Source organism: Staurois parvus, unplaced genomic scaffold, assembly GCF_062004578.1.
Source record: "Staurois parvus isolate SC_StPar_1 unplaced genomic scaffold, SC_StPar_1.0 ptg000538l, whole genome shotgun sequence".
In the NCBI taxonomy this organism is placed as follows: Eukaryota; Metazoa; Chordata; class Amphibia; order Anura; family Ranidae; genus Staurois; species Staurois parvus.
In genome coordinates, this window is record NW_028318334.1 from 1,040,898 (window position 1) to 1,066,378 (window position 25,481).

The 25,481-nt window shown below is 42.5% G+C and overlaps 1 protein-coding gene across 1 annotated transcript in view; it reads right to left on the minus strand.

Annotated features, from left to right (window-relative positions):
* Positions 1–23,494, minus strand: part of KAT2A (lysine acetyltransferase 2A) — a 76,702-nt gene extending 53,208 nt beyond the window's left edge. Inside the window, exons 1-6 of the mRNA XM_089690629.1 lie at positions 23,244–23,494; positions 17,625–17,748; positions 7,508–7,653; positions 7,336–7,425; positions 6,528–6,709; positions 1,851–2,042 (exon numbers count right to left, since the gene is read on the minus strand). Of these exons, the coding sequence (XP_089546755.1) occupies positions 1,851–2,042; positions 6,528–6,709; positions 7,336–7,425; positions 7,508–7,653; positions 17,625–17,748; positions 23,244–23,465 (956 nt within the window). The 5' untranslated portion in view covers positions 23,466–23,494. The remainder of the gene's footprint in view (positions 1–1,850; positions 2,043–6,527; positions 6,710–7,335; positions 7,426–7,507; positions 7,654–17,624; positions 17,749–23,243) is intronic.
* Between the last annotated feature and the right edge of the window lie 1,987 nt (positions 23,495–25,481).

Below are 25,481 nucleotides of genomic sequence, written 5' to 3' on the forward strand. Positions count from 1 at the left end.
TGTACCATGTGACAAGCTGTGACCAATCACAGCTCACTCAGTAGTTTTCAATGGCTGCAAGAATGCAGACAGAGAAAGAGAAAATGATTGCTTTTACATCCTATATGGGTGTAAAAGCAATCAGTGTAAAAAAAAAAAAAAAAAAAAAAATCTCTATCACCCCCCCCCCAAAACCATGGTGACACTGAACTGCTAAGGTGACAGTATTTAAAAAAATAAATAAATAATATAAAAAAAAAAAAAAAAAAAATGTAAAAAAAAAGTTTAAAAATTATAAATTTTTGGTTATAAACTAACTTGGCTTTTTTTTTTACTAAAAAGATAACGGAATAAATTTTGGCCAAGATTTATGATAAAATATTATTTATTTACAAAATTTTATAAGAAAAACACTTTTCAAAATTTTTGCACATTTTCATTTACATAGAAAAAAAAATCCCAGCGGTGAATAAATACCACCAAAATAAAGTTTTATCGGTCTCAAAAAAAGGGTAAAAAATTCATATGGGTACAGTGTTGCATGACCACGCAATTGTCATTCAAAGTGTGATACCGCTGAAAGCTGAAAATTGCCCTGGTCAGGAAGGGGGTAAAAGTGTCTGGACTGGAAGTGGTTAAAAAGCAGCAGGAGGGTAAAATGAAAAATATAAGTACCCCCCTCCCGCATGTGCGCTTTGATCGTCCCACACATGAGGAATCACCACGAATGTCAGATCGAGGCCAGTAATTCGGGCACCAGAACATCTGTGTAAATCTAAAGTGGTAACCTGTAAAGGCTTTTAAAGCGACGCGTATGGATGGCAAAATTTATGTCATTTGTTGCCGTTGCACGGGATTGCGCAATTTTAACGAGTGACATATTTGGTAGCAATTTACTGCCATCACATCATCTTTTAAATTTTACCAAACAAATGGGTATTATATTGTGTTTTTGTCCATTAAAATTGAAAAAAAAAAATTGCATCTGAAGAACCGCTGCAAAAAAGACCATGTGGCATGAAAAAAATTGCAACAGTCACCCTTTTATTCTCTAGGGTCTCTACTTTAAAAATTATATAATGTTTGGGGTTCTAAGTAATTTTCTAGCAAAAAATAGATTTTTACATGTAAACAAAAAGTGTTAGAAAAGATTTGGTTTTAAAGCGAGAGTAAACTCCCTTGGTTGATTTCTACCCATAGGTAAGCCTATAATAAGGTGGTGTAAACATCTTTTACACATGCACCGTTTAGGAGATACTTACTTTAGAAGTAGCCAGTGATGTCACCGATGCATGCGCTCTGAAAAAATGGCATTGCCGTACCGTTCCTTCAGAGTCCGGTGTCCCTCTCATGCGCAGGAGTGATCATCGCAGCTTGGTGATAACTGCTGTGATCGGCCCATGGCACCGCGCCCCTGGAGGGCTTAGTTTTCAGATAGGTCCATTATAATGTGCTAGTATGCGATGCATACTAGCACACTGACAAACTACCCAGGGTCCATTTTTTTGTTGATGCGGTTTAACACCTCTTTAAAGTGGTTGTATTGGTTCACAAAAGCAAACCCTTACATTGGTTTCAACCTGCTTGTCTATGCGGTGTAAATTTAGTGTGTAATAGTAAGTCTAGTAAAGTCAACTTTTGGGGCAGTAAATCAAATGGGTGCAAAAAAGATAAGGAGGGGTGGTGAGAGATGTCTAGGTCCAGGGTTTGCAGTGAGCACTTAACAAAACAGGAATACCACTGCCCCAGCAGATGCAGGCCAACCAAACAAAACATAAAACCATTGTCATTACTTCCTAGCACACTGTCCTATAACTGGACAATGAATTTTCAGACTAGCCAAAATATTTTGGATTCCAAATTATGCTCACTTGGGGAAGTGAGTAAGAATAAGTGTCCTCTTCTCTGGAACCAGTTTATCCTTCTCCACTCTAAATTTCTCCAGCAGCTGTCTGCGTGTAACTGTGAAGATGGACCGTAGAAGACTCCGCCCAAACACATGGGTAGTTTCATATCGTGGTAAGCTATCACAGCTTTGAGGAACATGACAGTAACAAAGCCACCTGCAACAAAGAAATAAAATTCAGAGAGATGGGTCAGTCGTAGACAGCATGTTTTTGCACAAGTTTTTTTTAGCAGTTTAACTAAACCAGGATAACTAAAGCAGTATAAACATAGAAGAACTTTGCTCCACTCTCGAAAGACTGCAAGCAAGCCAACATTTTGTAATTTCTTATGAAGTCTTATTCCCACTCACTTCCCTCTACCCTTCTTCACATTGGTGTCCTCTGTCCTCAGATTGTCTTTACTTTACCCCTCCTGTCCACCCCACAGCATAAATATACATATACATCCTGCTTTCATCTCACTTTCCTCATCCTCCTTTGCAATCTCTGGGGACTTTTATCCCAAGCTTGGCCCTCCATTTTCTAACTGCAGCCCCCATATTGGTCATCCTTCCTCCTCTGGCAACAGGCACAACCCACTCAGGTTAATTTCTATCTCCTGCTTCCAAAAACCAGTCCCCCCCCCCCCCCCCAATTTCATGTGCCCTCTGGAATGCCTTCTCTGTCTGTAACAAGCTCACCTCTGTGTATTACCTTTTTTTTCCTCTAACATACTTGCCAGTACTGAAACCTAGTTTCAGGATTCTGACTCAGCTTCTTCTTCTGCCCTCTCCAATGGTGGTCTCCACTGAACTCACTCAACTAGACCCAGTGGACGTAAAGGAGTTGGATTCCTTCTATCCCCACTGAACATCTTTTAAGTCCTTCACTTTTCGAGATTGCAGTGATTTATTGGCCTCCTGGACCAGTATCACGCTTTTTTTTTTTTTTAAAGATTTCTCTGCCTGGCTTCCATCATTCTTGGTGACTTTAACATTTCTGTTAATGTTACCAGTTCAGCAGGGACCAGCCGAGATTCAATCTATCTATGGTAGGCTGATTGTACCCAAGTCGACTGATTTACTCGGGTACAACCAGCCTGTTGGATTTTTAGCATGCGATTACTGCCCATGGCTATAGCCAATAGCAGTAATCATTGCGTTCTACTGGCCAGGAAGGCTTCCTGCGCCCCCCGCTGGAAGAACACAATAGCACTTCAGGAGGCATTCCCCCATCATCAGTGAATCGAGCAATTTTCGGGTGTAAGGAAAGAAAGCAGAATCATCTATGGCTTGCCTAAACCTCATCTTTTGACCTACTTCAAAATGGACACACATCCTTCCACTCCATCCAATGGTGATACCCTTGACCTTGAATAATCCCATCTTTGCACTCCTGGCAACCGCGTCAACACCCTCTTTCCCCTCTCTGATCACAATGTCATCAGTTTCACAGTACACTAGTCTTCAACCACCTAACCCTTCAAGCAAACAATTACTTGTGGAAATCGTCGCCACTTTAACCCTTCTCTTCTCTCTTCTGCTACTGACCACCTCTATGACAAAATCTCTCCTGTGTCCTGTCCTTCCCCAGCCATTTCTGTCTACAACAGTTCACTCTCATGCTCATTGGATGCACTTGCTTCTCTAAAGTACATACAGAATCAGGACCCAACTGTTACAATCCTGGCAATCTCAAAAGACATAGCTGTGCTCTTGAGCGACTGTGGCGTAAAACCAAATCTCTGCAGGACTTCACCCTATACAAATCTACACTCCTAAACCACAATTCGTGCCTCCACGCTGCAAAGCAAACCTACTTTGTCAATCTTAATAATACCTTGTCATCCAGTCGTTATCCACTCTTGTCTTTTAACTCTGCTTTGTCCCCCACCCCTCCACCAAATCACTCACTCACTGCCCAACAAAGATTGCCAAACAGTTCGAAAAACAAGATTTATGCAATTCGCAAGGACACCTCCACTGCACAGATATCTTCCCCACCAGGGGCGGACTGACCATTTGGAAACTCGGGCACTGCCCGAGGGCCCAAGGTCAGTAGTGGGCCCCATGAGATGACCCTGGTACCTTTTTCATAGGCTTTTTTGAGTTTGGGCACAGGGGCCCCATGATCCCCTATTGCCCTGGGGTCCCATGAGTTGTCAGTCCGCCCCTGTTCCCCACTTAACATACCTTGTCTAATAGCATATTCAATGCTTTCTTCTGTCGGACTGGCTATTACCGACCCATGTGCCAACCTAACCAATTGCCCCCTTGATCCTGTTCCCTCAAACCTTCCCCTCTCCTCTAAAGCAAGCACAGATCACCCCCGTACCCAACAAGCCCTCACTGGACCCCACCAACCAGAACAACTAAGACCTCACATTGCTCCCATTAACATATAAAACTTGTAAACATTTAAAATGCTTAGTCTACAACCATCTGAGCTCCTACCTCACTGGAAAGAACCTTGTTGACCCCTTACAGTCTGGCTTTCACTATCAGCACTGCACAGAAACTGCCTTTTGAAAACTCTCTAACAATTTGCTAACTGCTAAAACCAACTGCCACTACTCCATACTCTTACTATTAGACCTCCACTCCCTTGGCCTACAAGATTCTGCTCTTTCCAGGTTCTCTACCTATCTAGAGCAGCGTTCCTTCAGCGTTACCTATAACTCGGTCTCCTCTACACTTCTTTCTGTAGGTATCCCCCAAGGCTCTGTTCTTGGACCCCTTCTCTTATCTATCTACAGCTCAACTCTTAGTTTCTTGATAACCTCCCACAGCTTCCAGTAACACCTCTATGCTGATGACACCCAAATCTCTCTACTCCTCACCTCATTCCTTCAGTCTCCTCTCACATTAACTTATTTATATATCAACATGAATGTCACACCACTTCCTTCAATTAAATCTCTCTAAAACCAAGATAATATTGCCCTGCTCGCTTGTGCCCTCCTTCATGATTTTTCCATCAAGATCAATAATACAGTTTTCAGTCCCTCCCCTCATGCCAGGATACTAGGTATAATCCTAGACTTTGATCTGTCCTTTTGCCCCAAATCCAAACACTGTCAAAAGTTTGTATCCTTCACCCAGATTTAACTAATGAAACCACTAAGCTACTCACTCTTATTCTCTCACCTTGACTATTGCAGCTCTCTTCTCATAGGTCTACCTCTCCATAGGCTATCCCCTCTTCAGTCTAAAATGAATGCTGCTGCTAGACTCATCTACTTTACCAACTGCTCAGCTGCCACCCCTCTCTGCCAATCCCTCCACTGGCTTCTGAATGGCCAGTGAATTAAATTCAAAATACGATCATCAACTTACAGAGCCATTCACAACTCTGCCCTGAGCTACATCGCCAATCTGGTCTCCAGATATCACCTGAATTGCCCTCTCTGCTCTTCTCAAGACCTCCTGCTCTCTAGTCCCCTCCTCCCATGCTCATCTCCAGGACTTCTCTAGAGCCTCCTGTGAAACTCTCTGGCCCCATTCACATCTAGCAATTCAGGATAGCGGGCGGAATCACAGCAAATTCTGCCTGTGATCCCAAATCACACTACAATGCTGGCAAAACACAGCACATGTGTTTAGGTGCCATTCGTTTTCAATGGCACCTAAAGGTGGTGTGGTTTTGCCACAATAAATCACGCTGCAATTGCAGCTGACTGCATCGAGCAAAGCTTGTTGCTGAAAAATGAGTAGGAGCCTCTGATCAAAGCATCTTACCCCTCAACTCTCAAAATTACATCCACATTTTGAAGCAGTGAGGAAGAACCTAATTATTGTCCCTTAACATAACTAATGACCCAGAACTAGTAGATTTATGAAGAGGAGAATGCTATCTTCGGCCTGACGCTTCTAAGGCAGGTGTTTTGATTCATGACATTGGTGTTAATTCGCTAAAGGTTACTGCATGTGATAACACTGTCACGTGACTCATTTGCATATATTATTGCATGAGATAAAAGTCAATTCATCAATGTAAAATATCGAATGTGAGGTAAATACCGCACATTTGGTAAAATAGTGAGATAAATACTGCAAAAAAAACATGAGATAAATCATTAATTATAAGTCAATTAATTAAAAAACAACACACACATTCGTTATTTATCACCAGGTGTTTGCTGGCAGTATTTTAGAAATGTACAAAATAACAATTAGAGGAACTCTGCACTGGCCAGAAAGTGAAAAGTATACAACGTATCAGTGTAAACATGTTCTCCTCCGAGTTTAGGAATGAAAATAAATTGTTACATTTCATGAGGGAGATCATTTTGTGACAGAAAGCACACTACAAGGTTTTCATAGTTTCACAGTATAGATGTGTGCATTTTGGTGCAATGTGGGCCTGCAAACTAAAAAAAACAAAAACATAAAACAAAAAAAAGAAATTGTGAAAAAAAAACCCATCAAAAATAAAAACACAAAATTTAAGTGCTAAATATTGCAAAACATAAATATTTAAACACATTCTGTAAATAACGCATTATTTTTTAGTGAATTGACTACTTTTTAAATAAATACCGCATGAGTTATGTTAACTCAAAAATCCATGCGGTATTTATCTCTTAGTAAATTGACCCCAAATTCTTCAAAAACTGGATACGATAGTTAATGTAATCCACTTAAGCAGCCAAAGATAGCTTACCTTGTGTAGTTAACCTTATAGTTTGCAACATCCTCATTCTGAGACCTCTGTCGGAACTGTGAGGGGGTCTCAAGCTTCCAGTAATTTAAACAAAGTAAAAACATTTTGGAGAGTTCATACATTGTCTGACGCTCTTTTGGTTGCAGGTGGCTGAATTTGTATTGCACAAAATTTAGTACTCCCTGAGGTAAAAAAAAAAAACAAAAAGCCATAATTTTAGGTTTTTGAAATATACAAATTAAGTTGATGATAGGGTGGTCATAATCGTATTCTCTGTTTCAGTGGTTTAAAATTTGTTAATTGACCCTGTCAATAGGATATGGCTTCCTAAATATACAAGAGGCACATATGTAATAACTGGATACCATACGGGGATGCCAACAATTTTAACAGTAATCTCAAATTACCAAAAGAAAATATATGAATTAGTTGGGTTGGATGCATTGTCCTGATGCCCTTGCATAAATACATTAACCATATAGACACACAGTAATATTTTATATAAATAAACCAGGTGACATTGTCAGACCTCACATATTAATATCCTTTATTAAACACCTAACATGTAAAAGTCTATCACTATTTTCAGGTGTCATTCATGCTCTGTTGGCCTAAACTATCAACAGATTTTCCCAGAGATTCCACATAATCAGACTGCTGAGGGCAACAGACACACAACCACAATTACTAGATGAACACTGGACATCCGATCACAAACTATTAACACGAAAACATACTGAACTACCTGTAATTATGAAAAAAATTACACAACCAATCATTTAACTGGTGATCATCTTGTTAAAATTACCTGTTCAATATTTGGCTTTTCAAATGGCGGACTTCCCAAGGACCCTTCTACCACCGGTCGGATCATTTGCAGAATACATTTTCTAAGGAGCTACAAAAAATTTAAAATATTGATTTCAAATCAAGTTTAATAGAACGTCACAGATTAAAAAAATCTCTAGTTCGGAACTTACCTTAAACAGGTAAAAATAGACCTGTTTGGTATCAGTATCCTCCTCCTTGTGAACAGACATAAAGAGGTTCTCCACATCCACCACCATACCCAACAACCGATTGATTTCATCTTCTGAAACATTTTCTAGATGCGACACATGGTCAGCTGTAGTTTGAAACAAATGTTAAAGTCATTAATCTCTCCATGGCATGTACAGACTATGTATTCATCTATTGCGATATATTCTAAAAGGACAGCAAGTAATGAATAGATTTACCGTATATACTCGAGTATAAGCCGACCCGAATATAAGCCGAGGTACCTAATTTTACCACAAAAAACTGGGAAAAACTATTGACTCGAGTATAAGCCCCATCATTAGTATCAGTGGGAGGAATAGTGCCCCATCATTGGTGTCAGTGGGAGGAATAGTGCCCCATCATTGGTGTCAGTGGGAGGAATAGTGCCCCATCATTGGTGTCAGTGGGAGGAATAGTGCCCCATCATTGGTGTCAGTGGGAGGAATAGTGCCCCATCATTGGTGTCAGTGGGAGGAATAGTGCCCCATCATTGGTGTCAGTGGGAGGAATAGTGCCCCATCATTGGTGTCAGTGGGAGGAATAGTGCCCCATCATTGGTGTCAGTGGGAGGAATAGTGCCCCATCATTGGTGTCAGTGGGAGGAATAGTGCCCCATCATTGGTGTCAGTGGGAGGAATAGTGCCCCATCATTGGTGTCAGTGGGAGGAATAGTGCCCCATCATTGGTGTCAGTGGGAGGAATAGTGCCCCATCATTGGTGTCAGTGGGAGGAATAGTGCCCCATCATTGGTGTCAGTGGGAGGAATAGTGCCCCATCATTGGTGTCAGTGGGAGGAATAGTGCCCCATCATTGGTGTCAGTGGGAGGAATAGTGCCCCATCATTGGTGTCAGTGGGAGGAATAGTGCCCCATCATTGGTGTCAGTGGGAGGAATAGTGCCCCATCATTGGTGTCAGTGGGAGGAATAGTGCCCCATCATTGGTGTCAGTGGGAGGAATAGTGCCCCATCATTGGTGTCAGTGGGAGGAATAGTGCCCCATCATTGGTATCACTGGGAGGAATAATGCCCCATCATTAGTATCAGTGACACCAATGATGCGGCACTATTCCTCCCACTGACACTTGCTGACCCCTGTTGCAGTATGGTGCTGCTGCAGCCAGCATATGTGGTTGCAGCAGCACCTCTGCACTGCACACTTACCGGCTTTTCCCTCACTCGATGTTTTCGGGTCCGCTCGGCTCCGCCTCCTCGCCCATGATTGGCCGCCTGTGTACCTTTCCTGAGCTACAGTTCTGGCGGCCAATCACCGGTGAGGAGGCGGAGCCGAGCGGCAGGAGTGAGGGAGTGGCCGGAGTGACGGAAGAAGCAGCGCTTCCTGGATGGATCATCGTGGGAGCCAGGTAAGAGACAGCAGCCCTCTGCCCACCCCTGTACGGGCCCCCCTTGACGGAGCCTCGCGCACCCCCTGACATCTGCAGACGTTGACTCGAGTATAAGCCGAGGGGGCCGTTTTTCAGCACAAAAAATGTGCTGAAAAACTCGGCTTATACTCGAGTATATACGGTATTCAACAAAGACAATCATTTGCTTTTTAAGTGCACAAGTGTAGCTTGCCTGCAGCAATGCTATGAAACATTTCATTTACTAAAATTACCAATTTACAAATACAGATGTTTCATAATTACACATTAAAGCAGTATTAAACCCAAAATGAAAGTGTATTATATTGCAGCTTACCAATTCTTAGATTTGGTGGTTGCATTTATTTTAATTTATAAGACTTTTTCCTTTATTTTTACCTGGTGATCTGTCCAGAAAATCTGTTATTTTCAACTCCTTACATGATGGAAGGTAAAACAAATTTGAAAACATTAAATGCACTTCTCCTGTTTGCTCCTTTGAGCGGACCTATCAGATTCAACCTCCCTTTCCAGAGATCCATCCTTAACCTGACTAGAGCCCTGTAGACAGTCAGCCACTTTTCAGTGTGTGGGCTCCCCCACTTAAGAGAAGTCGATTGTTTAGTCAACTTCTCTTGACTAACCTAAGACAGGAAATGTGTCATTGGCTGGATCACCAGGTGATCCCCCGACAGCCTCACCCCAATACTTATCTGAGCACAATCTCAATCCAGCGATGTGCACAAGAGCCTTGGCTCTCCCGGGTCTCTCTTTTCTCATTAGCGGAGACACAGCAAAAGGCTCACACTACTGTCAATCACAGCCAGTGTCTTATAGACATAGAACGAGGGCCTGGAAGAAAGCAAGCACAAGTGCCCCCAAAGCAAGTAGCTTGCTCTGGGGGCAGTCAGCAGGGGGGAGGGGCCAGGAGCGCCACTGGGGGACCCAAGAAGAGTTGGATCGAGACTGCTTTGTGCAAAACCATTACACAGAGCAGGTAAGTATGACAGGTTTGTTTTTTTTTTTGTTTTTTTTCTTTAGACAATCCTTTAAACAGCTTCCTGACCGCCGGCCCGCCCGCCCACCCACCATGTACTGGCTACAGGCAAAGCATTGTACCCATATGTTGATATGCCTGTACTAGGGCAGGAGTAAAAGCATTACATTTTACACACACACGTTAGATTAGCACATTTAACCCTTTGAACGCCACGTCACCCAGCCAGTGCCATTAGTACAGTGTCAGTATATAAACTTTTTCACTGATCACTGCATTCCTGCCACTAGTGAAATCAGATAACATTAAGGTCCGTAAGCATCCCACCCAGCAAGGGTCAGCTAGCGTTAGATTGCCCGCACACTATCACACTCACGCTATAGGTCGTCATTACTAGTATAGTGTTTGTAGAGATCAATATAATGGTCATGAACAGAACTATACTAGTGCCTACTTTGTATAGTGCCCCCAATAATGCAGAGTTAGCAGGATCAGCCCCATTCACTGCCAGCACTAGCGTTTAGCCACTTCACTGTTTTTCACTGAATATTTGTACCAATTGATTGTGGGCCAATGCAATTTATATGCACAATAATACATCGCTGCCCACCCAAATTCAGCTCTTGCCAGACAATTCGCATGGAGACCTATCACGGTTTCTGAATTTAAAACTTTTTGGGCCTAACCCTCAACATGGGCATTACAAAAAAGAATGAATAGCGGTCATATTGATCCATAGAGCCAATTCATCGTATGCCCGTGTTCTCTGCTGTTACATATATGCCCAACATGGACCAGCACGTCGCTGGAATTGGAGTAGTTATACCGGGATGATGCCTGCAGCTACAGGAATCATCCTGGTATCGTTTTTTTTTCAGCTGGCGGTTGGCTTTCATGTAAAAGCACTCCTAGTGGCCAATTAGCTGCTGAATTCTTTGTACGGGCAGTGGGATGGGACACCCCCCTCCTGTCGCCTTCCACAGTTTTCTTGGGCTCTCTGTCCCACAGGGGAATCTGGGAAGGCAGCCGGCAGATCCGCTGGCTGACCACAAAGCTGATCAGAGACCAGAAAGGCTCTAATCATCTCTATAGTCTAAGAAATCGGAAGCTGCGAGCATTTCATCACTTCAGTTTTCGCAGGATATAAACTGGGAAAGCATCTGATCAAACCGATCTTGATGAGATCAGATGATGTAAGGGCAGAGGATTTCTCAAAAAAGAATACTTGTCAATGCCTATTGCAATCAGAGGGGTAATTTACATTCCCTGCAATAGCAATAAAGGCGATTTAAAAAAAAAAAAAAAAAAAAAAAGCACCCTTGACCCCCCCCCCCCCCACGTGTGCAAGCTTTGACCCCATGGCGGTATGTAAACAGGGGTTGCACCATGCATGTGAGGTATCACCGCGAACACCAAATCGAAGGCAGTAATTCTAGCACTAGACCTCCTGTGTAAATATAAATTGGTGACCTGTAAAGGCTTTTAAAGCATCGCCTATCGATAATTAAAAATGTATGTACTTTGTTGCAATTGCACGGGCATGCGCAATTTTAAAGCATGTCATGTTTGGTATCAATTTACTAGGTGTAACATCATCTTTTATATGTTATCAAACAATTGGGCAATATATTGTGTTTTTGTGCATTAAAATTCTAAAATAGTGCATTTTTCCCAAAGGATTTGCGTTTGAAAAATCGCTAATATACTGTGTGACGTAAAAATTTTAAAACACCCACAATTTTATGCTCTAGGGCCTCTGCTTTAACAAAATATAGAATGTGTGGGGGTTCAAAGTAATTTTCTAGCAAAAAAACAATTTTTTCATGTGAACAAAAAGTGTCAGTAAAGGCTTGGTCTTCAAGAGTGGGTGATGTGTGGCATAAGCTTCTAATGTTGGCCCTGAAATGCCAGGAGAGTAGAAGCAATTCCTCCAAATGACCCCTTTTTGGAAAGTAGAAAGAAAACAAAAATAGATTTTTTTTTTTTTCAAAATCCTGTGCCAAAAATGATATCTGTAAAATACTCACCATACTTTCCAAAAAGGGGTCATTGGGGGGGGGGGGGGTGTGTTTGTACTATCCTGGCATTTTAGGGCCTCCGAAACTGTGATAAATAGTGGGGAAGTAATATGAGGAAATATGCCCTTTGAAAGCCTGGAAGGTGGTCATTGGATTTTGAGGGCCTGCATGTAGCTAGGCTGCCAAAAGGTCTCTCACATGTGGTATCCCCACACTCAGGAGAAGTAGAAGAATGTGTTTTGGGGTGTTATTCCACATATACCCATGGCATTCATGAGCATTATATCATTAAAGTGACAACTTTAAGAAGAAAAAAAAAAAAAAGTAATTTTCAAAAAATTTGTGGCAAAAAATAAAAAATATCCCTTGGACTCAATATGCCTCTCTGCAAATCCTTGGGGTGTCTACTTTCCAAAAAGGGGCCATTGGGGGGGGGGGGGGATTTGTACTGCTGTGGCACTTTAGCACCTCAGGAAATGTGATATAGAGATTATACACACACACACACACACACACACACACACACACAGTTTGTAGACGCTATAACTTTCACATAAACCAATTAATATACATGTATTGAGATTTTTTTTTTTTTTTCACCAAAGACATGTAGCAGAATAAATGTTGGCCTAAATTTATGACTAGCTTTGAGTTTATTGGATATATTTTTTAAATTTTCGTTCTTTTTTTGTTTAAAGTGCAAAAAGTAAAAAAGAGGTGATCAAATACCAAAGTAAAGCTCAATTTGTGTGAAAAATGGACATAAATTTTGTTTGGGTACACCATTGCACGACCGTGCAATTAGCAGTTGAAATAGCGCAGTGCCAAATAGCAAAAAATGGCCTGGTCATGAAGGGGGGGGGAGGGGGGGTAAATCCTCTGGAGGGCAAGTGGTTAATATCACTAACAGCAGCTGCCTGATTCTGATAACTGTTTGTACACAATTATTTCAAAAATTTCCAATTGTATAGCACAGCAGGACAGTGAATCGACAGCATCACAACATCCTCTGTTTTACTGTGAATTCCTAAACAGGGTCAATTTGTTTATTTTGGGGTTTATTTGCAGACTAGATGCTAAGTGTGTTGTGCATTGCTCCTCCATGTGCACCTTACTGCAAAAGGCTAGTTATAGGTTGTGAGGGTTGACGCTTCTTTTTGGGAAGTACCCAATCTGTGAATTTCTGAGGGATCTCACTGGCTCAATTCCAGAAAGTATCAAGAGAAGAGCTGGACCGGATCACATGTAGCATGTCTCCATGTCCACATCTCCGGCAGGTCTTCGATAATGTGGGATATATAAAGTGCAGGACAGAGGTATGATTCCAATGGGTGACTATACTGTACCCCAGTTCCTGTTATTTGTTACATATGAAAAATCTAAAGAACATAGTGAGAATTTTTGTACAAGCTTTTGACGACCGAGTAATCCCCAAATCTTCCTCCCAGCGGTCTAAGAGGTGTGGTGAAGTTTTAGAAGCCTTCATAACGAGTCACTTATAAGTCATAGAGTGAAAGTCACTGATCGGGCCCTCAGCCTGACACTTATGTTCAAATGGCATCAGTTTGTGAGAAAACGTTTCGGGCTGGGCAAAGAATTTAAAAGGTGTGTAAGATGCAGTATCTGTACAGTGCCCAGTGAGAAGAACACGTGGATGTTGCAAGTTGAGTAATGGACAGCCAGATGGAACCACATAAAAAATACCTCACGCACCATTTTTTTTTACCCTGATTGAACTATCTGTCCTGTGTACCTGGAGAGAAGTCAAAATGGTCTAGGAAGGGGAGCAGGGAGCAAAAGCAATGGAGCTATCCTGCACAAGTCAAAAGCTATATGGCACGCTTTCCAGGTTGCTTCTATAGTAGGATGATTATGAAGTTCCAACATAGGCAATTTGGGGGACCAAAGGAGTGCTTAAAAAAAGGTGTAGCTGAGGCTTCCTGTTCGAACAACACCCACGGTTTTAAGAATTGATGTCCGGATCAATCTAACACCCTTGTTAAATGGGTGGCATGAAAGCACAGAAGTATGTCAGGCAGCACCCCCCCCCCCCCCAGTTTCCTTCATCCATTGGAGAATGGAATATTTCTGACATGCTAGTTTGTGCACGTTATGTACATCATTACTACTACAGAGGCTAAAATGCAAAGAGAAAATGAAGCCACCCAGCAGTGAAAATAAAGTGCACCGCCAGACACTGAAGGGGTACTTCTGCTTCTATACTAAACTAAGTATATTTCCATCTTATCACAGCAGGGAGGTATGCTAGCCCCACGATGACCAAAATAATTCCAGCAGCCATAAAAAAACTTTCTGGTAGAAATACTCAAGCCAGACTAGCTGAAGGGAAGGAAATAAAGTATGTCTTCTAGAAAAGGACAAGGGGAGCTCTTTAGAAGCAGCTGAACACACTGGGGGAAATTAATAAAAAGTGTCTAAAAGAAATTTTGTCTCAAATGGACCTCAGCCAATCAACTTTAACATTTTTATTATCTAAGCTGTGTGGAAAAATTAAAGACAGAAACTCATTGGTTGCTATTGGCAACAGTTGAGATAGAACTTGTTTGTGGAATTTTTATTAATTTCTCCCACCAAGCAGAAATGACAAGGGAAAGATACAGAGCAAATAGATTGACACCATTTTCATGAAATGTGAGTTCAGCGAGTAGACTGATACCTAGAAGAAACTAATCAATATTATGACATGCTGGATATACACTGCTCACAAAATTCAAGGAAAACTTTGAAAACACATCAGATCTCAATGGGGAAAAATATCATGCTGGATATCTATACTGACATGGACTGGGTAATGTGTTAGGAACGTAAGGATGCCCCATCGTTTGATTTTCAGGGTGTCTTTGAATTAAGTCCTCTGTAGGTTGATAATTTTCATTTCCATCAAAGTGCTAGGCTAGTCCATTTTGCTGAAATTTAATTGCTGCAAATCAAAATGGTACTAAGTAGATTGTATGGCTCCCGGGAGCTTGCATGCATGTCTGACAACGTCGGGGCATGCTCCTAATGAGACGACAGATGGTGTCCTGGGGTATTTCCTCCCAGATCTGGACCAGGGCATCACTGAGCTCCTGGACAGTCTGAGGTGCAACCTGGTGGTGTGAGATGGACCAAAACATGATATCCCAGAGGTTTTCTACTGGACTTAGGTTAGAGGAGCGTGGGGGCCATTCAAAGGTATCAATTCCTTCATCCTCCTGGAACTGCCTGCATACTCCCGCCACATGAGGCCAGGCATTGTCGTGCACCGGGAGGAACACAGTACCCACTTCACCAGCGTTGAGTTTCACCCCGATAGCTAATGGCAGTCAGGGTGCCATTGTCTAGCCTGTAGAGGTCTGTGCGTCCCTCCATGGATATGTCTTCCCAGACCATCACTGACCCACCACCAAAACGGTCATGCTGAACGATGTTACAGGCAGCATAACATTCTTTACGGCTTCTCCAGACCCTTTCACGTCTGTCACATGTGCTCAGGGTGAACCTGCTCTCATCTGTGAAAAGCACAGGGCGCCAGTGCCGGACCTGCCAATTATGGTGTGCAATGGCAAATGCCAATCGAGCTCTATGGTGCCAGGCAGTGAGCACAGGACCCACTAGAGGACGTCAGGTCCTCAGGCCACTCTCATGAAGTCCGTTTCTGATTATTTGGTCAGAGACATTCACACCAGTAGCCTGCTGGAGGTCATTTTGTAGGGCTCTGGCAGTGCTCATCCTATTCCTCACTGCACAAAGGAGCAGATACCGGTCCTGCTGATGGGTTAAGGATCTTCTATAGCCCTGTCCAGCTCTCCTTGGGTAACTGCCTGTCTCCTGGAATCTCCTCCATGCTCTTGAGACTGTCCTGGGAGACACAGCAAACCTTCTGGCAATGGAACATTTTGATGTGACATCCTGGAGGAGTTGGACTGTCTGTGCATCCTCTGTAGGTGTCCAGGTATCGCCTCATGCTACCAGTAGTGACACTGACCCTAGCCAAATGTAAAACTAGTAAAAAACAGTCAGAAAAGATGAGTAGGGAAAAAAATGTCAGTGGCCTCCACCTGTAAAATCATTGCAGTTTTTTTTTTTTTGGGGGGGGGGGGGGTCATCTCATTGTTGCCTATCTAGTGCACCTGTTGAATTAATTAACACCAAAAGCAGCTGAAACTGATTAACAATCTCCTCTGCTACTTAACTGACCAGATCAATATCCCAGAAGTTTAATTGACTTGATGCTATACTCGGATAAAAAAGCGTTCCTTTAATTTTTTTGAGTAGTGTATTTGCTATTCAGTAAAGTTAGGATCATTAAAATGGCGTTAGAAAAACAGAAACCCATAATATTCTTTGGCTGTGGCTACAGAATCATGAAAACAAAACCTGGAAGCAGACTGGCCGAAGATGTCATTGGCCGCTGAGGAGCTCCAGGACTTAAAGAGAAGCTTCAGCCTCCAGAAAAAATAAAAGTTAGGAGCTACAAATACTGTAGCTGCTGACTTTTAATAAAAAGACACTTACCTGTCCAGGGATCCAACGGTGTCCTCACCCAGGCCAGTTCTTTTTTTGGTGTTCAGGTTCCTGACGCTGGTATGTTTAGCCTGGTTAGCTAGCCACGACTCCTTTTGGCTTCACAGTTAACTTCCCACTGTGCATGCGTGAGCTGTGCTGTGCTTTGTGAATGGTTCTGAAGCCTCAAGACCTGTGATGTATCCTAAGAGGTTGAGGACATGGGGGGGTACCTGCCAAATCTAAGTCTGGCTCCACCCTCAGCCCCCTGAAAAAAAAAAAAAACCTTCAATGTTATAGGAGGGGGAGTGTATCCTTGAAAGTGGAACTTCCTGTTCCACTTTAAGGACTAAGGTTGGGAAACACGGTTATAAACGGTTGTTAGATTTGCTGAGTGCCAATTCACACGTGTGTTCCAGATTTCAAGGTCCAGTTTCAGTGTGGAATCTACTTGTTCAGTGGTTCAGGACCGGTTTTTGTGACAACTGTGGATTGTACTGCAATCCTTTTCACAACTGATGACATATGCGGTGTAGAAGCAGTTCACATAGAAGTCAATAGCCTGTAACCTGCACTTGAACCGGACCGTACTGCTCAGAAATCAGAAAGGACTCTCAATCGGCACTGCCAGTGCACCGGACATACACTATATTGCCAAAAGTATTGGGACACCCCTTCAAATCATTGGATTCAGGTGTACCAATCACCTACATGGCCACAAGTGTATAAAATCAAGCAGCTAGACATGCAGACTGCTTCTACAAACATTTGTGAAAGAATGGGTCGCTCTCAGGAGCTCGGTGAATTCAAGCGTGGTACCGTGATAGGTTGCCACCTGTGCAATTTCCTTGCTACTAAATATTCCACATTCAACTGTTAGTGATATTATAACAAAGTGGAAGTAACTGGGAACAACAGCAACTCTGCCACGGAGGCCACATAAAATGACAGATTGAGGTCAGCACATGCTGAAGCGCAAAAGTGCACAGAATTCTGCAACTGTCTGCAGAGTCAATAGCTAAAGACCTCCAAATTTCATGTGGCCTTTCAAGCATGAAGGTCTGGGCTGGAACTGATCATTATCACCAAATTATGAGTAAAAAATTGAAAACCACATTAAATCCTAATGGATAGGATTAGAAGCCATATAACACGAAGAATAAAGTTTATGTACCAAGGGAATGCCCACAACTTCGGCATGGCTCACTCAGGCTGGCTGCAGGCTGCTGGAGGTCCATTCTTGGTGCTGTCTGTGGGTTTGGGTTTTTCCATCCATTGCACTTACACACGTCATTCGCCTAGAAAGAAAAGAAGAGTTATGTATGGAATACTGAAAATTAAAGCAGAACTTTACTCTCTCAATCAAAATTGGGGCTGTCTCTGCTGAGCACACCCTCATGCATGCCTGAGCTAAGGGCAGATGGATTCCTGCAAGTAAATGATATATGAATCATCTGCCCTTACTCAAAATTGCTACCAGAAATGCTGGGGGTGGGTGGGGGGGCTTTTCAAAGTGATTTTTCAGCAAAATACAGCATGGGGACATGGATGGGGGGAGTTTGCTTTAATATTAAAAATGAATTAACCCCTTGACGCTGACGTCACACAAATATGCGGCCTCACAGAACTGAGCTTTTTTGTGGGGCTGCATATTTGCGTATTTGTCTTTGTGCTGGGGGCGCCCTCCCAGCACAAAGATCGCGGTGTCACTGAGAGCCCCGGGTACCGTTCTGACAATCGGGACTCCCGATTCCGGGTCACATGATCGTTGTTATAGCCTCTGATTGGCTATCACAGTGATCAGTCACTGTACAGCCCGGCCCCCTCGCTTTTTTTCTCTCTCTATGAATGGAGAAGAGAGATACAAGGTTTGATCTAGTTCAGTGCCAGAGATAGTGTTTGGGTCAAAGGCCAGGATCTTAAAAAAAAAAAAAAAAAATTGGTGTCAGTGTGTTTTAGGTAAAAAAAAAAAAAAAAAAAAGACAAAAACAAAATGCGCACTATTGTTTCTGGGCTGTACTACGGGTACAAACAACAAATAATATACACATATACAGGTGAAACTCGAAAAATTTGAATATCGTGCAAAAGTTCATTTATTTCAGTAATGCAACTTAAAAGGTGAAACTAATATATGAGATAGACTCATTACATGCAAAGCAAGATAGTTCAAGCCGTGATTTGTCATAATTGTGATGATTATGGCTTACAGCTCATGAAAACCCCAAATCCACAATCTCAGAAAATTAGAATATTGTGAAAAGGTGCAATATTCTAGGCTCAAAGTGTCCCACTCTAATCAGCTAATTAAGCTATAACACCTGCAAAGGGTTCCTGAGCCTTTAAATGGTCTCTCAGTCTGGTTCAGTAGGAATCACAATCATGGGAAAGACTGCTGACCTGACAGTTGTGCAGAAAACCATCATTGACACCCTCCATAAGGAGGGAAAGCCTTAAAAGGTAATTGCTAAAGAAGTTGGATGTTCCCAAAGTGCTGTATCAAAGCACATTAATAGAAAGTTATGTGGAAGGAAAAAGTGTGGAAGAAAAAGGTGCACAAGCAGCAGGGATGACCGCAGCCTGGAGAGGATTGTCAGGAAAAGGCCATTCAAAAGTGTTGGGGACTTTCACAAGGAGTGGACTGAGGCTGGAGTCAGTGCATCAAGAGCCACCACACACAGACAGATCCTGGACATGGGCTTCAAATGTCATATTCCTCTTGTCAAGCCGCTCCTGAACAAACAAAGTCAGAAGCGTCTTACCTGGGCTAAAGAAAAACAGACCTGGTCTGTTGCTCAGTGGTCCAAAGTTCTCTTTTCTGATGAGAGCAACTTTTGCATCTCATTTGGAAACCAAGGACCCCGAGTATGGAGGAAGAATGGAGAGGCACACACTACAAGATGCTTGAAGTCCAGTGTGAAGTTTCCAGTCTGTGTTGATTTGGGGAGCCATGTCATCTGCTGGTGTTGGTCCACTGTGCTTCATTAAGTCCAGGGTCAATGCAGACTTCTACCAGGAGATTTTGGAGCACTTCATGCTTCCTTCCGCAGACAAGCTTTATGGGGATGCTGACTTCATTTTCCAGCAGGAGTTGGCACCTACCCACACTGCCAAAAGTACCAAAACCTGGTTCAACGACCGCGGGATTACTGTGCTTGATTGGGCAGCAAACTCGCCTGACCTGAACCCCATAGAGAATCTATGGGGCATTGCCAAGAGAAAGATGAGAGACATGAGACCGAACAATGCAGAAGAGCTGAAGGCCGCTATTGAAGCATCCTGGTCTTCCATAACACCTCAGCAGTGCCACAGGCTAATAGCTTCCATGCCACGCCGCATTGAGGCAGTAATTGCTGCAAAAGGGGCCCAAACCAAGTACCGAGTACATATGAATGCTTATACTTTTCAGAAGTCCGATATTGTTCTATGTACAATCCTTGTTTTATTGATTGCATGTAATATTCTAGTTTTCTGAGATTGTGGATTTGGGGTTTTCATGAGCCGTAAGCCATAATCATCACAATTATGACAAATCACGGCTTGAACTATCTTGCTTTGCATGTAATGAGTCTATCTCATATATTAGTTTCACCTTTTAAGTTGCATTACTGAAATAAATGACTTTTTGCATGATATTCTAATTTTTCGAGTTTCACCTGTATGGTATTGCTGGAGAATTTATTTTGGGTTGTTCTTTGGTGGTAGGTTATGGTAGTAACAAGAAACACAGCTAAATAAGAAAAAATGATTTTTTTTTTTTTTTACTATTTTGGGCCAGATTTCTTTTGATAAAAAAAAATCAAGAGCTATCCTTTACCATTTACTGCCAAATGAAAGCCTAATTTCTCCTGAAAAAATCAAGGTATAATACACTTGGATGTACAAAGAAGTTGTGGTGATATGTACGGTTTTACTAACACATGTCAATGTTGCAGAATTGTGCTTAGGCGTTTAGATTTGTTTTACCGTTAGGCGTGAAGGGGTTAAACAGCGTTTTCTGTTCGTGGTGTTCATATGCAGAGTAATTCTGCTTTAATATTATAAACCATGTACATACCATAGGTTTACTTTATATCCAACAGTCACAGGTACAATGAATCCCTACTAAAACCATTCTATTCAGACATTTCACCAAACTATAACACAGAAGGTACCATACAGATTTTAATGCTTGGTAGCCATGCTGATCCAATGTCTGGAGCACTGAACCAGAACAGGCATAGAGATGAGGAAATCTGACACTTCCTTTCATTTGCTGCATTTTTGTTCCAAGCTTGCCACTCAAAATTCCTGAAGACACAGTTAACCAACTAGTTTGTTCATACTGTAGATGAGAGAGCAGTGCCGGCCTTTATATCCTTCATGCTTGTATTTGTATTCATTGTTAACCACTTGAAGACCGTACTACATATATTTATGTTGCGGCTTTCAAGTGGTTATACTGGAATGATGCCTGCAACTACAGCTTGGGGACACTACTTTGGATGGCTGTGCACAGCACAGCCATCCAAAGCAGTGTGCTTACAATGAAGCACACTGGCACAGCCCCCTAGTAAAACACTTCCAGCACAGTTAACCCTTTGATCGCCCCACATGTTAACCCCCTTCCTGCCCAGTGCCATTAGTACAGTGACAGTGCATTTTCTTTCTTTTAGCACTAATCACTGTATTGGTGTCACTGGGAATGTCAATGACACCAAGTCAGTTCCCCACCCCCCGTCAGAATCCTCGCCGCAGTCCTTCTATAAGTCGCTGATTGCCGCCATTACTAGTAAAAAAAAAAAAAAAAAATTCCAGTATCTATACAGCCATTTGTAAACGCTATAACTTTCATGTAAACTAATTAATTTACACGTATTGGGATTTTTTTTTGTAGCAAAGACATGTCGCAGAAGACATTTTGGCCTAAATTTATGCTGAAAATTTGATTTTTACATTTTTTTTACTGGACATGTTTAACCATTTGGCAACCGCGCTATAGCCGAATGACAGCTACAGTGAGGTTGTCCAGTTCTGGGAGGGTGTCATATGACATAAATACAGTTGCCGGTTATCGGCTGCACTTTCCTCACGCTGTCACAGAGTGAGGAAAGTACTACCGATAACCGACAATTGGCAGAGAACAGATCAGTGCCCTGATGAACAGTGCCCAGCATTGCCGCCCTTCAGTGAAGGAGAAAAATTACCCATTTGCAAAATTCTATAATAGAAACAAAGAAAATGTTTGCTTTTCTCTTTTTTTTTGTTTATAGTGCAAAAAATAAAAACACCCAGCGGCAGTGAAATACCACCAAAAGAAAGCTCCATTTGTGTGAAAAAATCTGTCTCAAAAAAAATGCTAAAAATGTCATATGGGTACAGTGTTGCATGATGGTGCAATGGTCATTCAAAGTGTGACAATGCTGAAAGCTGAAAATTGGCCTGGGCAGGAAGGGGGTATAAGTGCTCAGTAGGCAAGTGGTTAATATAAAAAAGTCCAAAATATTGTTTATTTTTCTTAAAATTGTCGACTTTTTTTTAATAGCGAAAAATATAAAAATCGTACAAGCGATTAAATACCACCAAAAGTTCAATTTGTGGGGAAAAAAAAGACGTACATTTCTTTTGGGTGCAGCATTGCATGACCGTGCAATTGTCAGTTAAAGTAATACAGCACAGTAATGCAAAATGGCCTGGTCAGGAAGGGGGGGGGGGGGTAAACCCTCTGGAGGGCAAGTGGTTAATGCATCATATGCCATGCTCTGTGTGTGTGAATGAATAATGTCCATTTACAGAAGCATGGACTGGGAGTGAGCATGCTTGAGTGCCCCCATAGCAAGGCTTGCTATTGGGGGCAATCGGCAGGGGGGGAGGAGCCAAAACTGCTGGCGGGGGGCCCAAAAAGAAGAGCAGGCAAGTATAACGTTTGTTTTTTTATATTACAACCTTTAGGGCCCGTTCACACCATAGAAATGCAGTCCGGATGCGTTCCTGTATGTGCGTTTTTGACGAGTTCTGGTTAATTTTTTCCCCTCTTTTTCTTCAACCTAAATAAGGACGCGTTCCGGTGCATTTTGTATGCGTTTAGGGGCCAGTTCACATCACATGCAGTCGTGTTTTTTTTCTGTATCAAAAACGCACTGATAGCAGGTCACATGGTTTCCAATGGCATAGTTCCCACCAGTGCAGTCAGTTCCAGAAAAAAAAAAGAAAAACTAGAACATGCTGCATTTTTTTCTGCACTGAACTGTACAGGAATGCAGTAAAACGCATCTTGAAGAAGAGGAGGGGGGGGGGAAATGAACCGAAATGCATCAAATACATGCATACAGAAACACATCTGGACTGCCTTTCTATGGAGGAACTTGAGTTCCCCACACTGGGGGGGTCCCTAAACATAAAAGATAAAGAACAATGTTGCTGATTTTTTCCATAGGGGGAGGGGAGAGTTGCCATGGGCACCCTTCAGTCTTGGTTCAGGTAACAAACTACTAAGAGCTCCCAACAAACCAACCTTGGCTGTCTGTTGGTGCCTTGTGTCTCCTGTGTACATAGCAGTCCGCTCTGCCTGCAGAAATCAGTGCAGCCTCGGGCGGAAGTTATACTGCCAGTGTGGGAGCACAGCTGAGTGCAGGGGACGGGGTGACTGGGAAGGAAGCCTTGTACAGTGGCAGACATTGCTATTGAATGCAGTGCACGGTGTGTGGAAGCCGAGCTCTGTCCTAGCAGCAGGCAGTCCAGCTATGTGAATACAGGCAGGAGCCCGGACACCATCAGGAGGAAGTGTGGAGGAGGGGCCGAGCCCTCTATTTACCTTACATGCCGAGAACACGCCGAGCTTCTCCAGCTTCTTGGCCCGGGGAAGGGCCCGCACCTGAGCTTTCCTCTGGCTGGCTCTCTGCTGCTGGCTCAGCCCGGGCCTAGCCGGGTCGCTGCTGCCCGAACTGCTCCCTGCCGCCGTGGAAGTAGCGCTCTGTCCGCCGGCTGGAGACTGCAGGCTGCTTCGGGACTGTGAGGCCTGCACCAGCTCAGCCATAGCAACGATGCACACCGCGCCTTCTACCAATAAAGCTGCCCTGTTCAATGGAGCGCAGGACGCTGACACCGCGCATGTGTTGGGAGAAGGGATGCTGGGAAATGTAGTCTGAGGGAGAGGAGCCCCTCGGGCAGTAAATGAGTTCAGTGACGGTGTGTGTATTGGAAATACGAGCTCGGCTTCAACTAGTGCATATGTTAGGTCACAAAGACTGACAAACATCACATTCCTGTTCAGTTTATCCACTTACACTGAAGAGGCATTTTTCCGTTTACCACCTTCATGACCAGGACAGGTTTTTGCTATTCAGCACTGCACTACTTTAATTGGTAATTGCTCAGTCATGCAACACTGTACACAAATGAAATTTATATCATTTTTTTCACACAAATAGAGCTTTTGTTGGTGGTCTTGTTTTATTTCTTAACCACTTCCAGTCTGGACACTTTTACCCCCTTCCTGTCCAGGCCAATTTTCAGCTTTCAGTGCTATCACAATTTGAATGACAATTGCGCGGTCATGCAACACTGTACCCATATGATTTTTTACCATTTTTTTGAGACAGATAAAGCTTTATTTGGTGGTATTTATTCACCACTGGGATTTTTATTTTTTTTGCTATGTAAATGAAAAAGTCCAAACATTTTGAAAAAAAGTGTTTTTCTTATAGCATTTTGCAAATAAATTGTATTTCATCATAAATATTGGCCAAAATTTATTCCGTTATATTTTTAGTAAAAAAATAACCCAAATTAGTTTATAACCAAAAATTATAATTTTTAAACATTTTATTTTACTTTTTTTTTATATTTATTATTTATTTTTACATACTGTCACCCTAGCAGTACAGTGTCACCATGGTGACACTGTACTACTTGGGGGGGATGAAGATTTTTTTTTTTACACTGATTGCTTTTACACCCATAAAGGATGTAACAGCAATCATTTCTCCTTCTCTCTAGCTGTATTCTTGCAGCCATTGAGAACTACTGAGTGAGCTGTGATTGGTCACAGCTTGTCACATGGTACAAGGCTGTTGTGAATAGCCTTGTACCATGTGACCTCTGTGATCAATCACACGTAGTAAGTGATGATGTCACAAGTGGGCAATCAGCGATCACATGATTAGGACCTCGTACAGAGGTCCCGTCCGACAATCAGTGTTCCACTGTGTCCGGAGGACACAGCGGGCACCGGATCGCGGTGCCACCCGACCCTGCACTGCCACCGTCCGGCCGTTTATATACAATGGCCGGACAGGAGGTGGTTAATAAATGGAAAAAGAAAATTCTGAAAAAAAAATATAATCTTCCTTTATGAGGCCACGGTGTATTCTGCTACATTGCTTTGCTGAAAATAACCCAAATCACTGTTTATTATTTAGTCTGTAGGAAAGTTAACGGTAGGGATGCCCTGAAATGTCAGCAGTAGTGTTGTTGGCATTTTGCCAATAGGAAAAGGTGCCGATACTGGCCCGCCAAAAATGTCTGATTTTACCCACAATTTTGCACCAATTTTACCTGCAATTGTTACTGCGTTCTTACCGTGTTTATGGTGCTTTTTTCATAGGTCATGTGACTCCAAAAAACACGTCAAAAAGCAACACGTGTACGTTTTTTATGGGTTTTCAATGCATTTCAGGCCTGGTTCGCACCAATGCAGTTTGCGTTTTGCAGTGCATTTTGAGTTTTTGCATGCACATTTTTGATGTGTTTTACGTTTTTTTTAATGTTTTTTTTTTTTGGGCCCAACTTGTTGGGCAGATCAAAAACGCAACACGTATTCATTTTTTATGCATTTGTATGTGTTTTCAATGCATTTCAGGCCTGCTTCACATCAAGCAGTTTGCACTTTGTCCATTTTTCAGTGCCTTTTGTGTTTTTGCACGCACAATTTTTGATGCGTTTTTTGAATGTTTTTTTTTTTGTGGCCAACTTGTTGCAGGGCAGATTCAAAACGCATCAGCAACACAACACATGCCTTTTTGGATACGTTTTTGCAGCATTTTCAATGCAT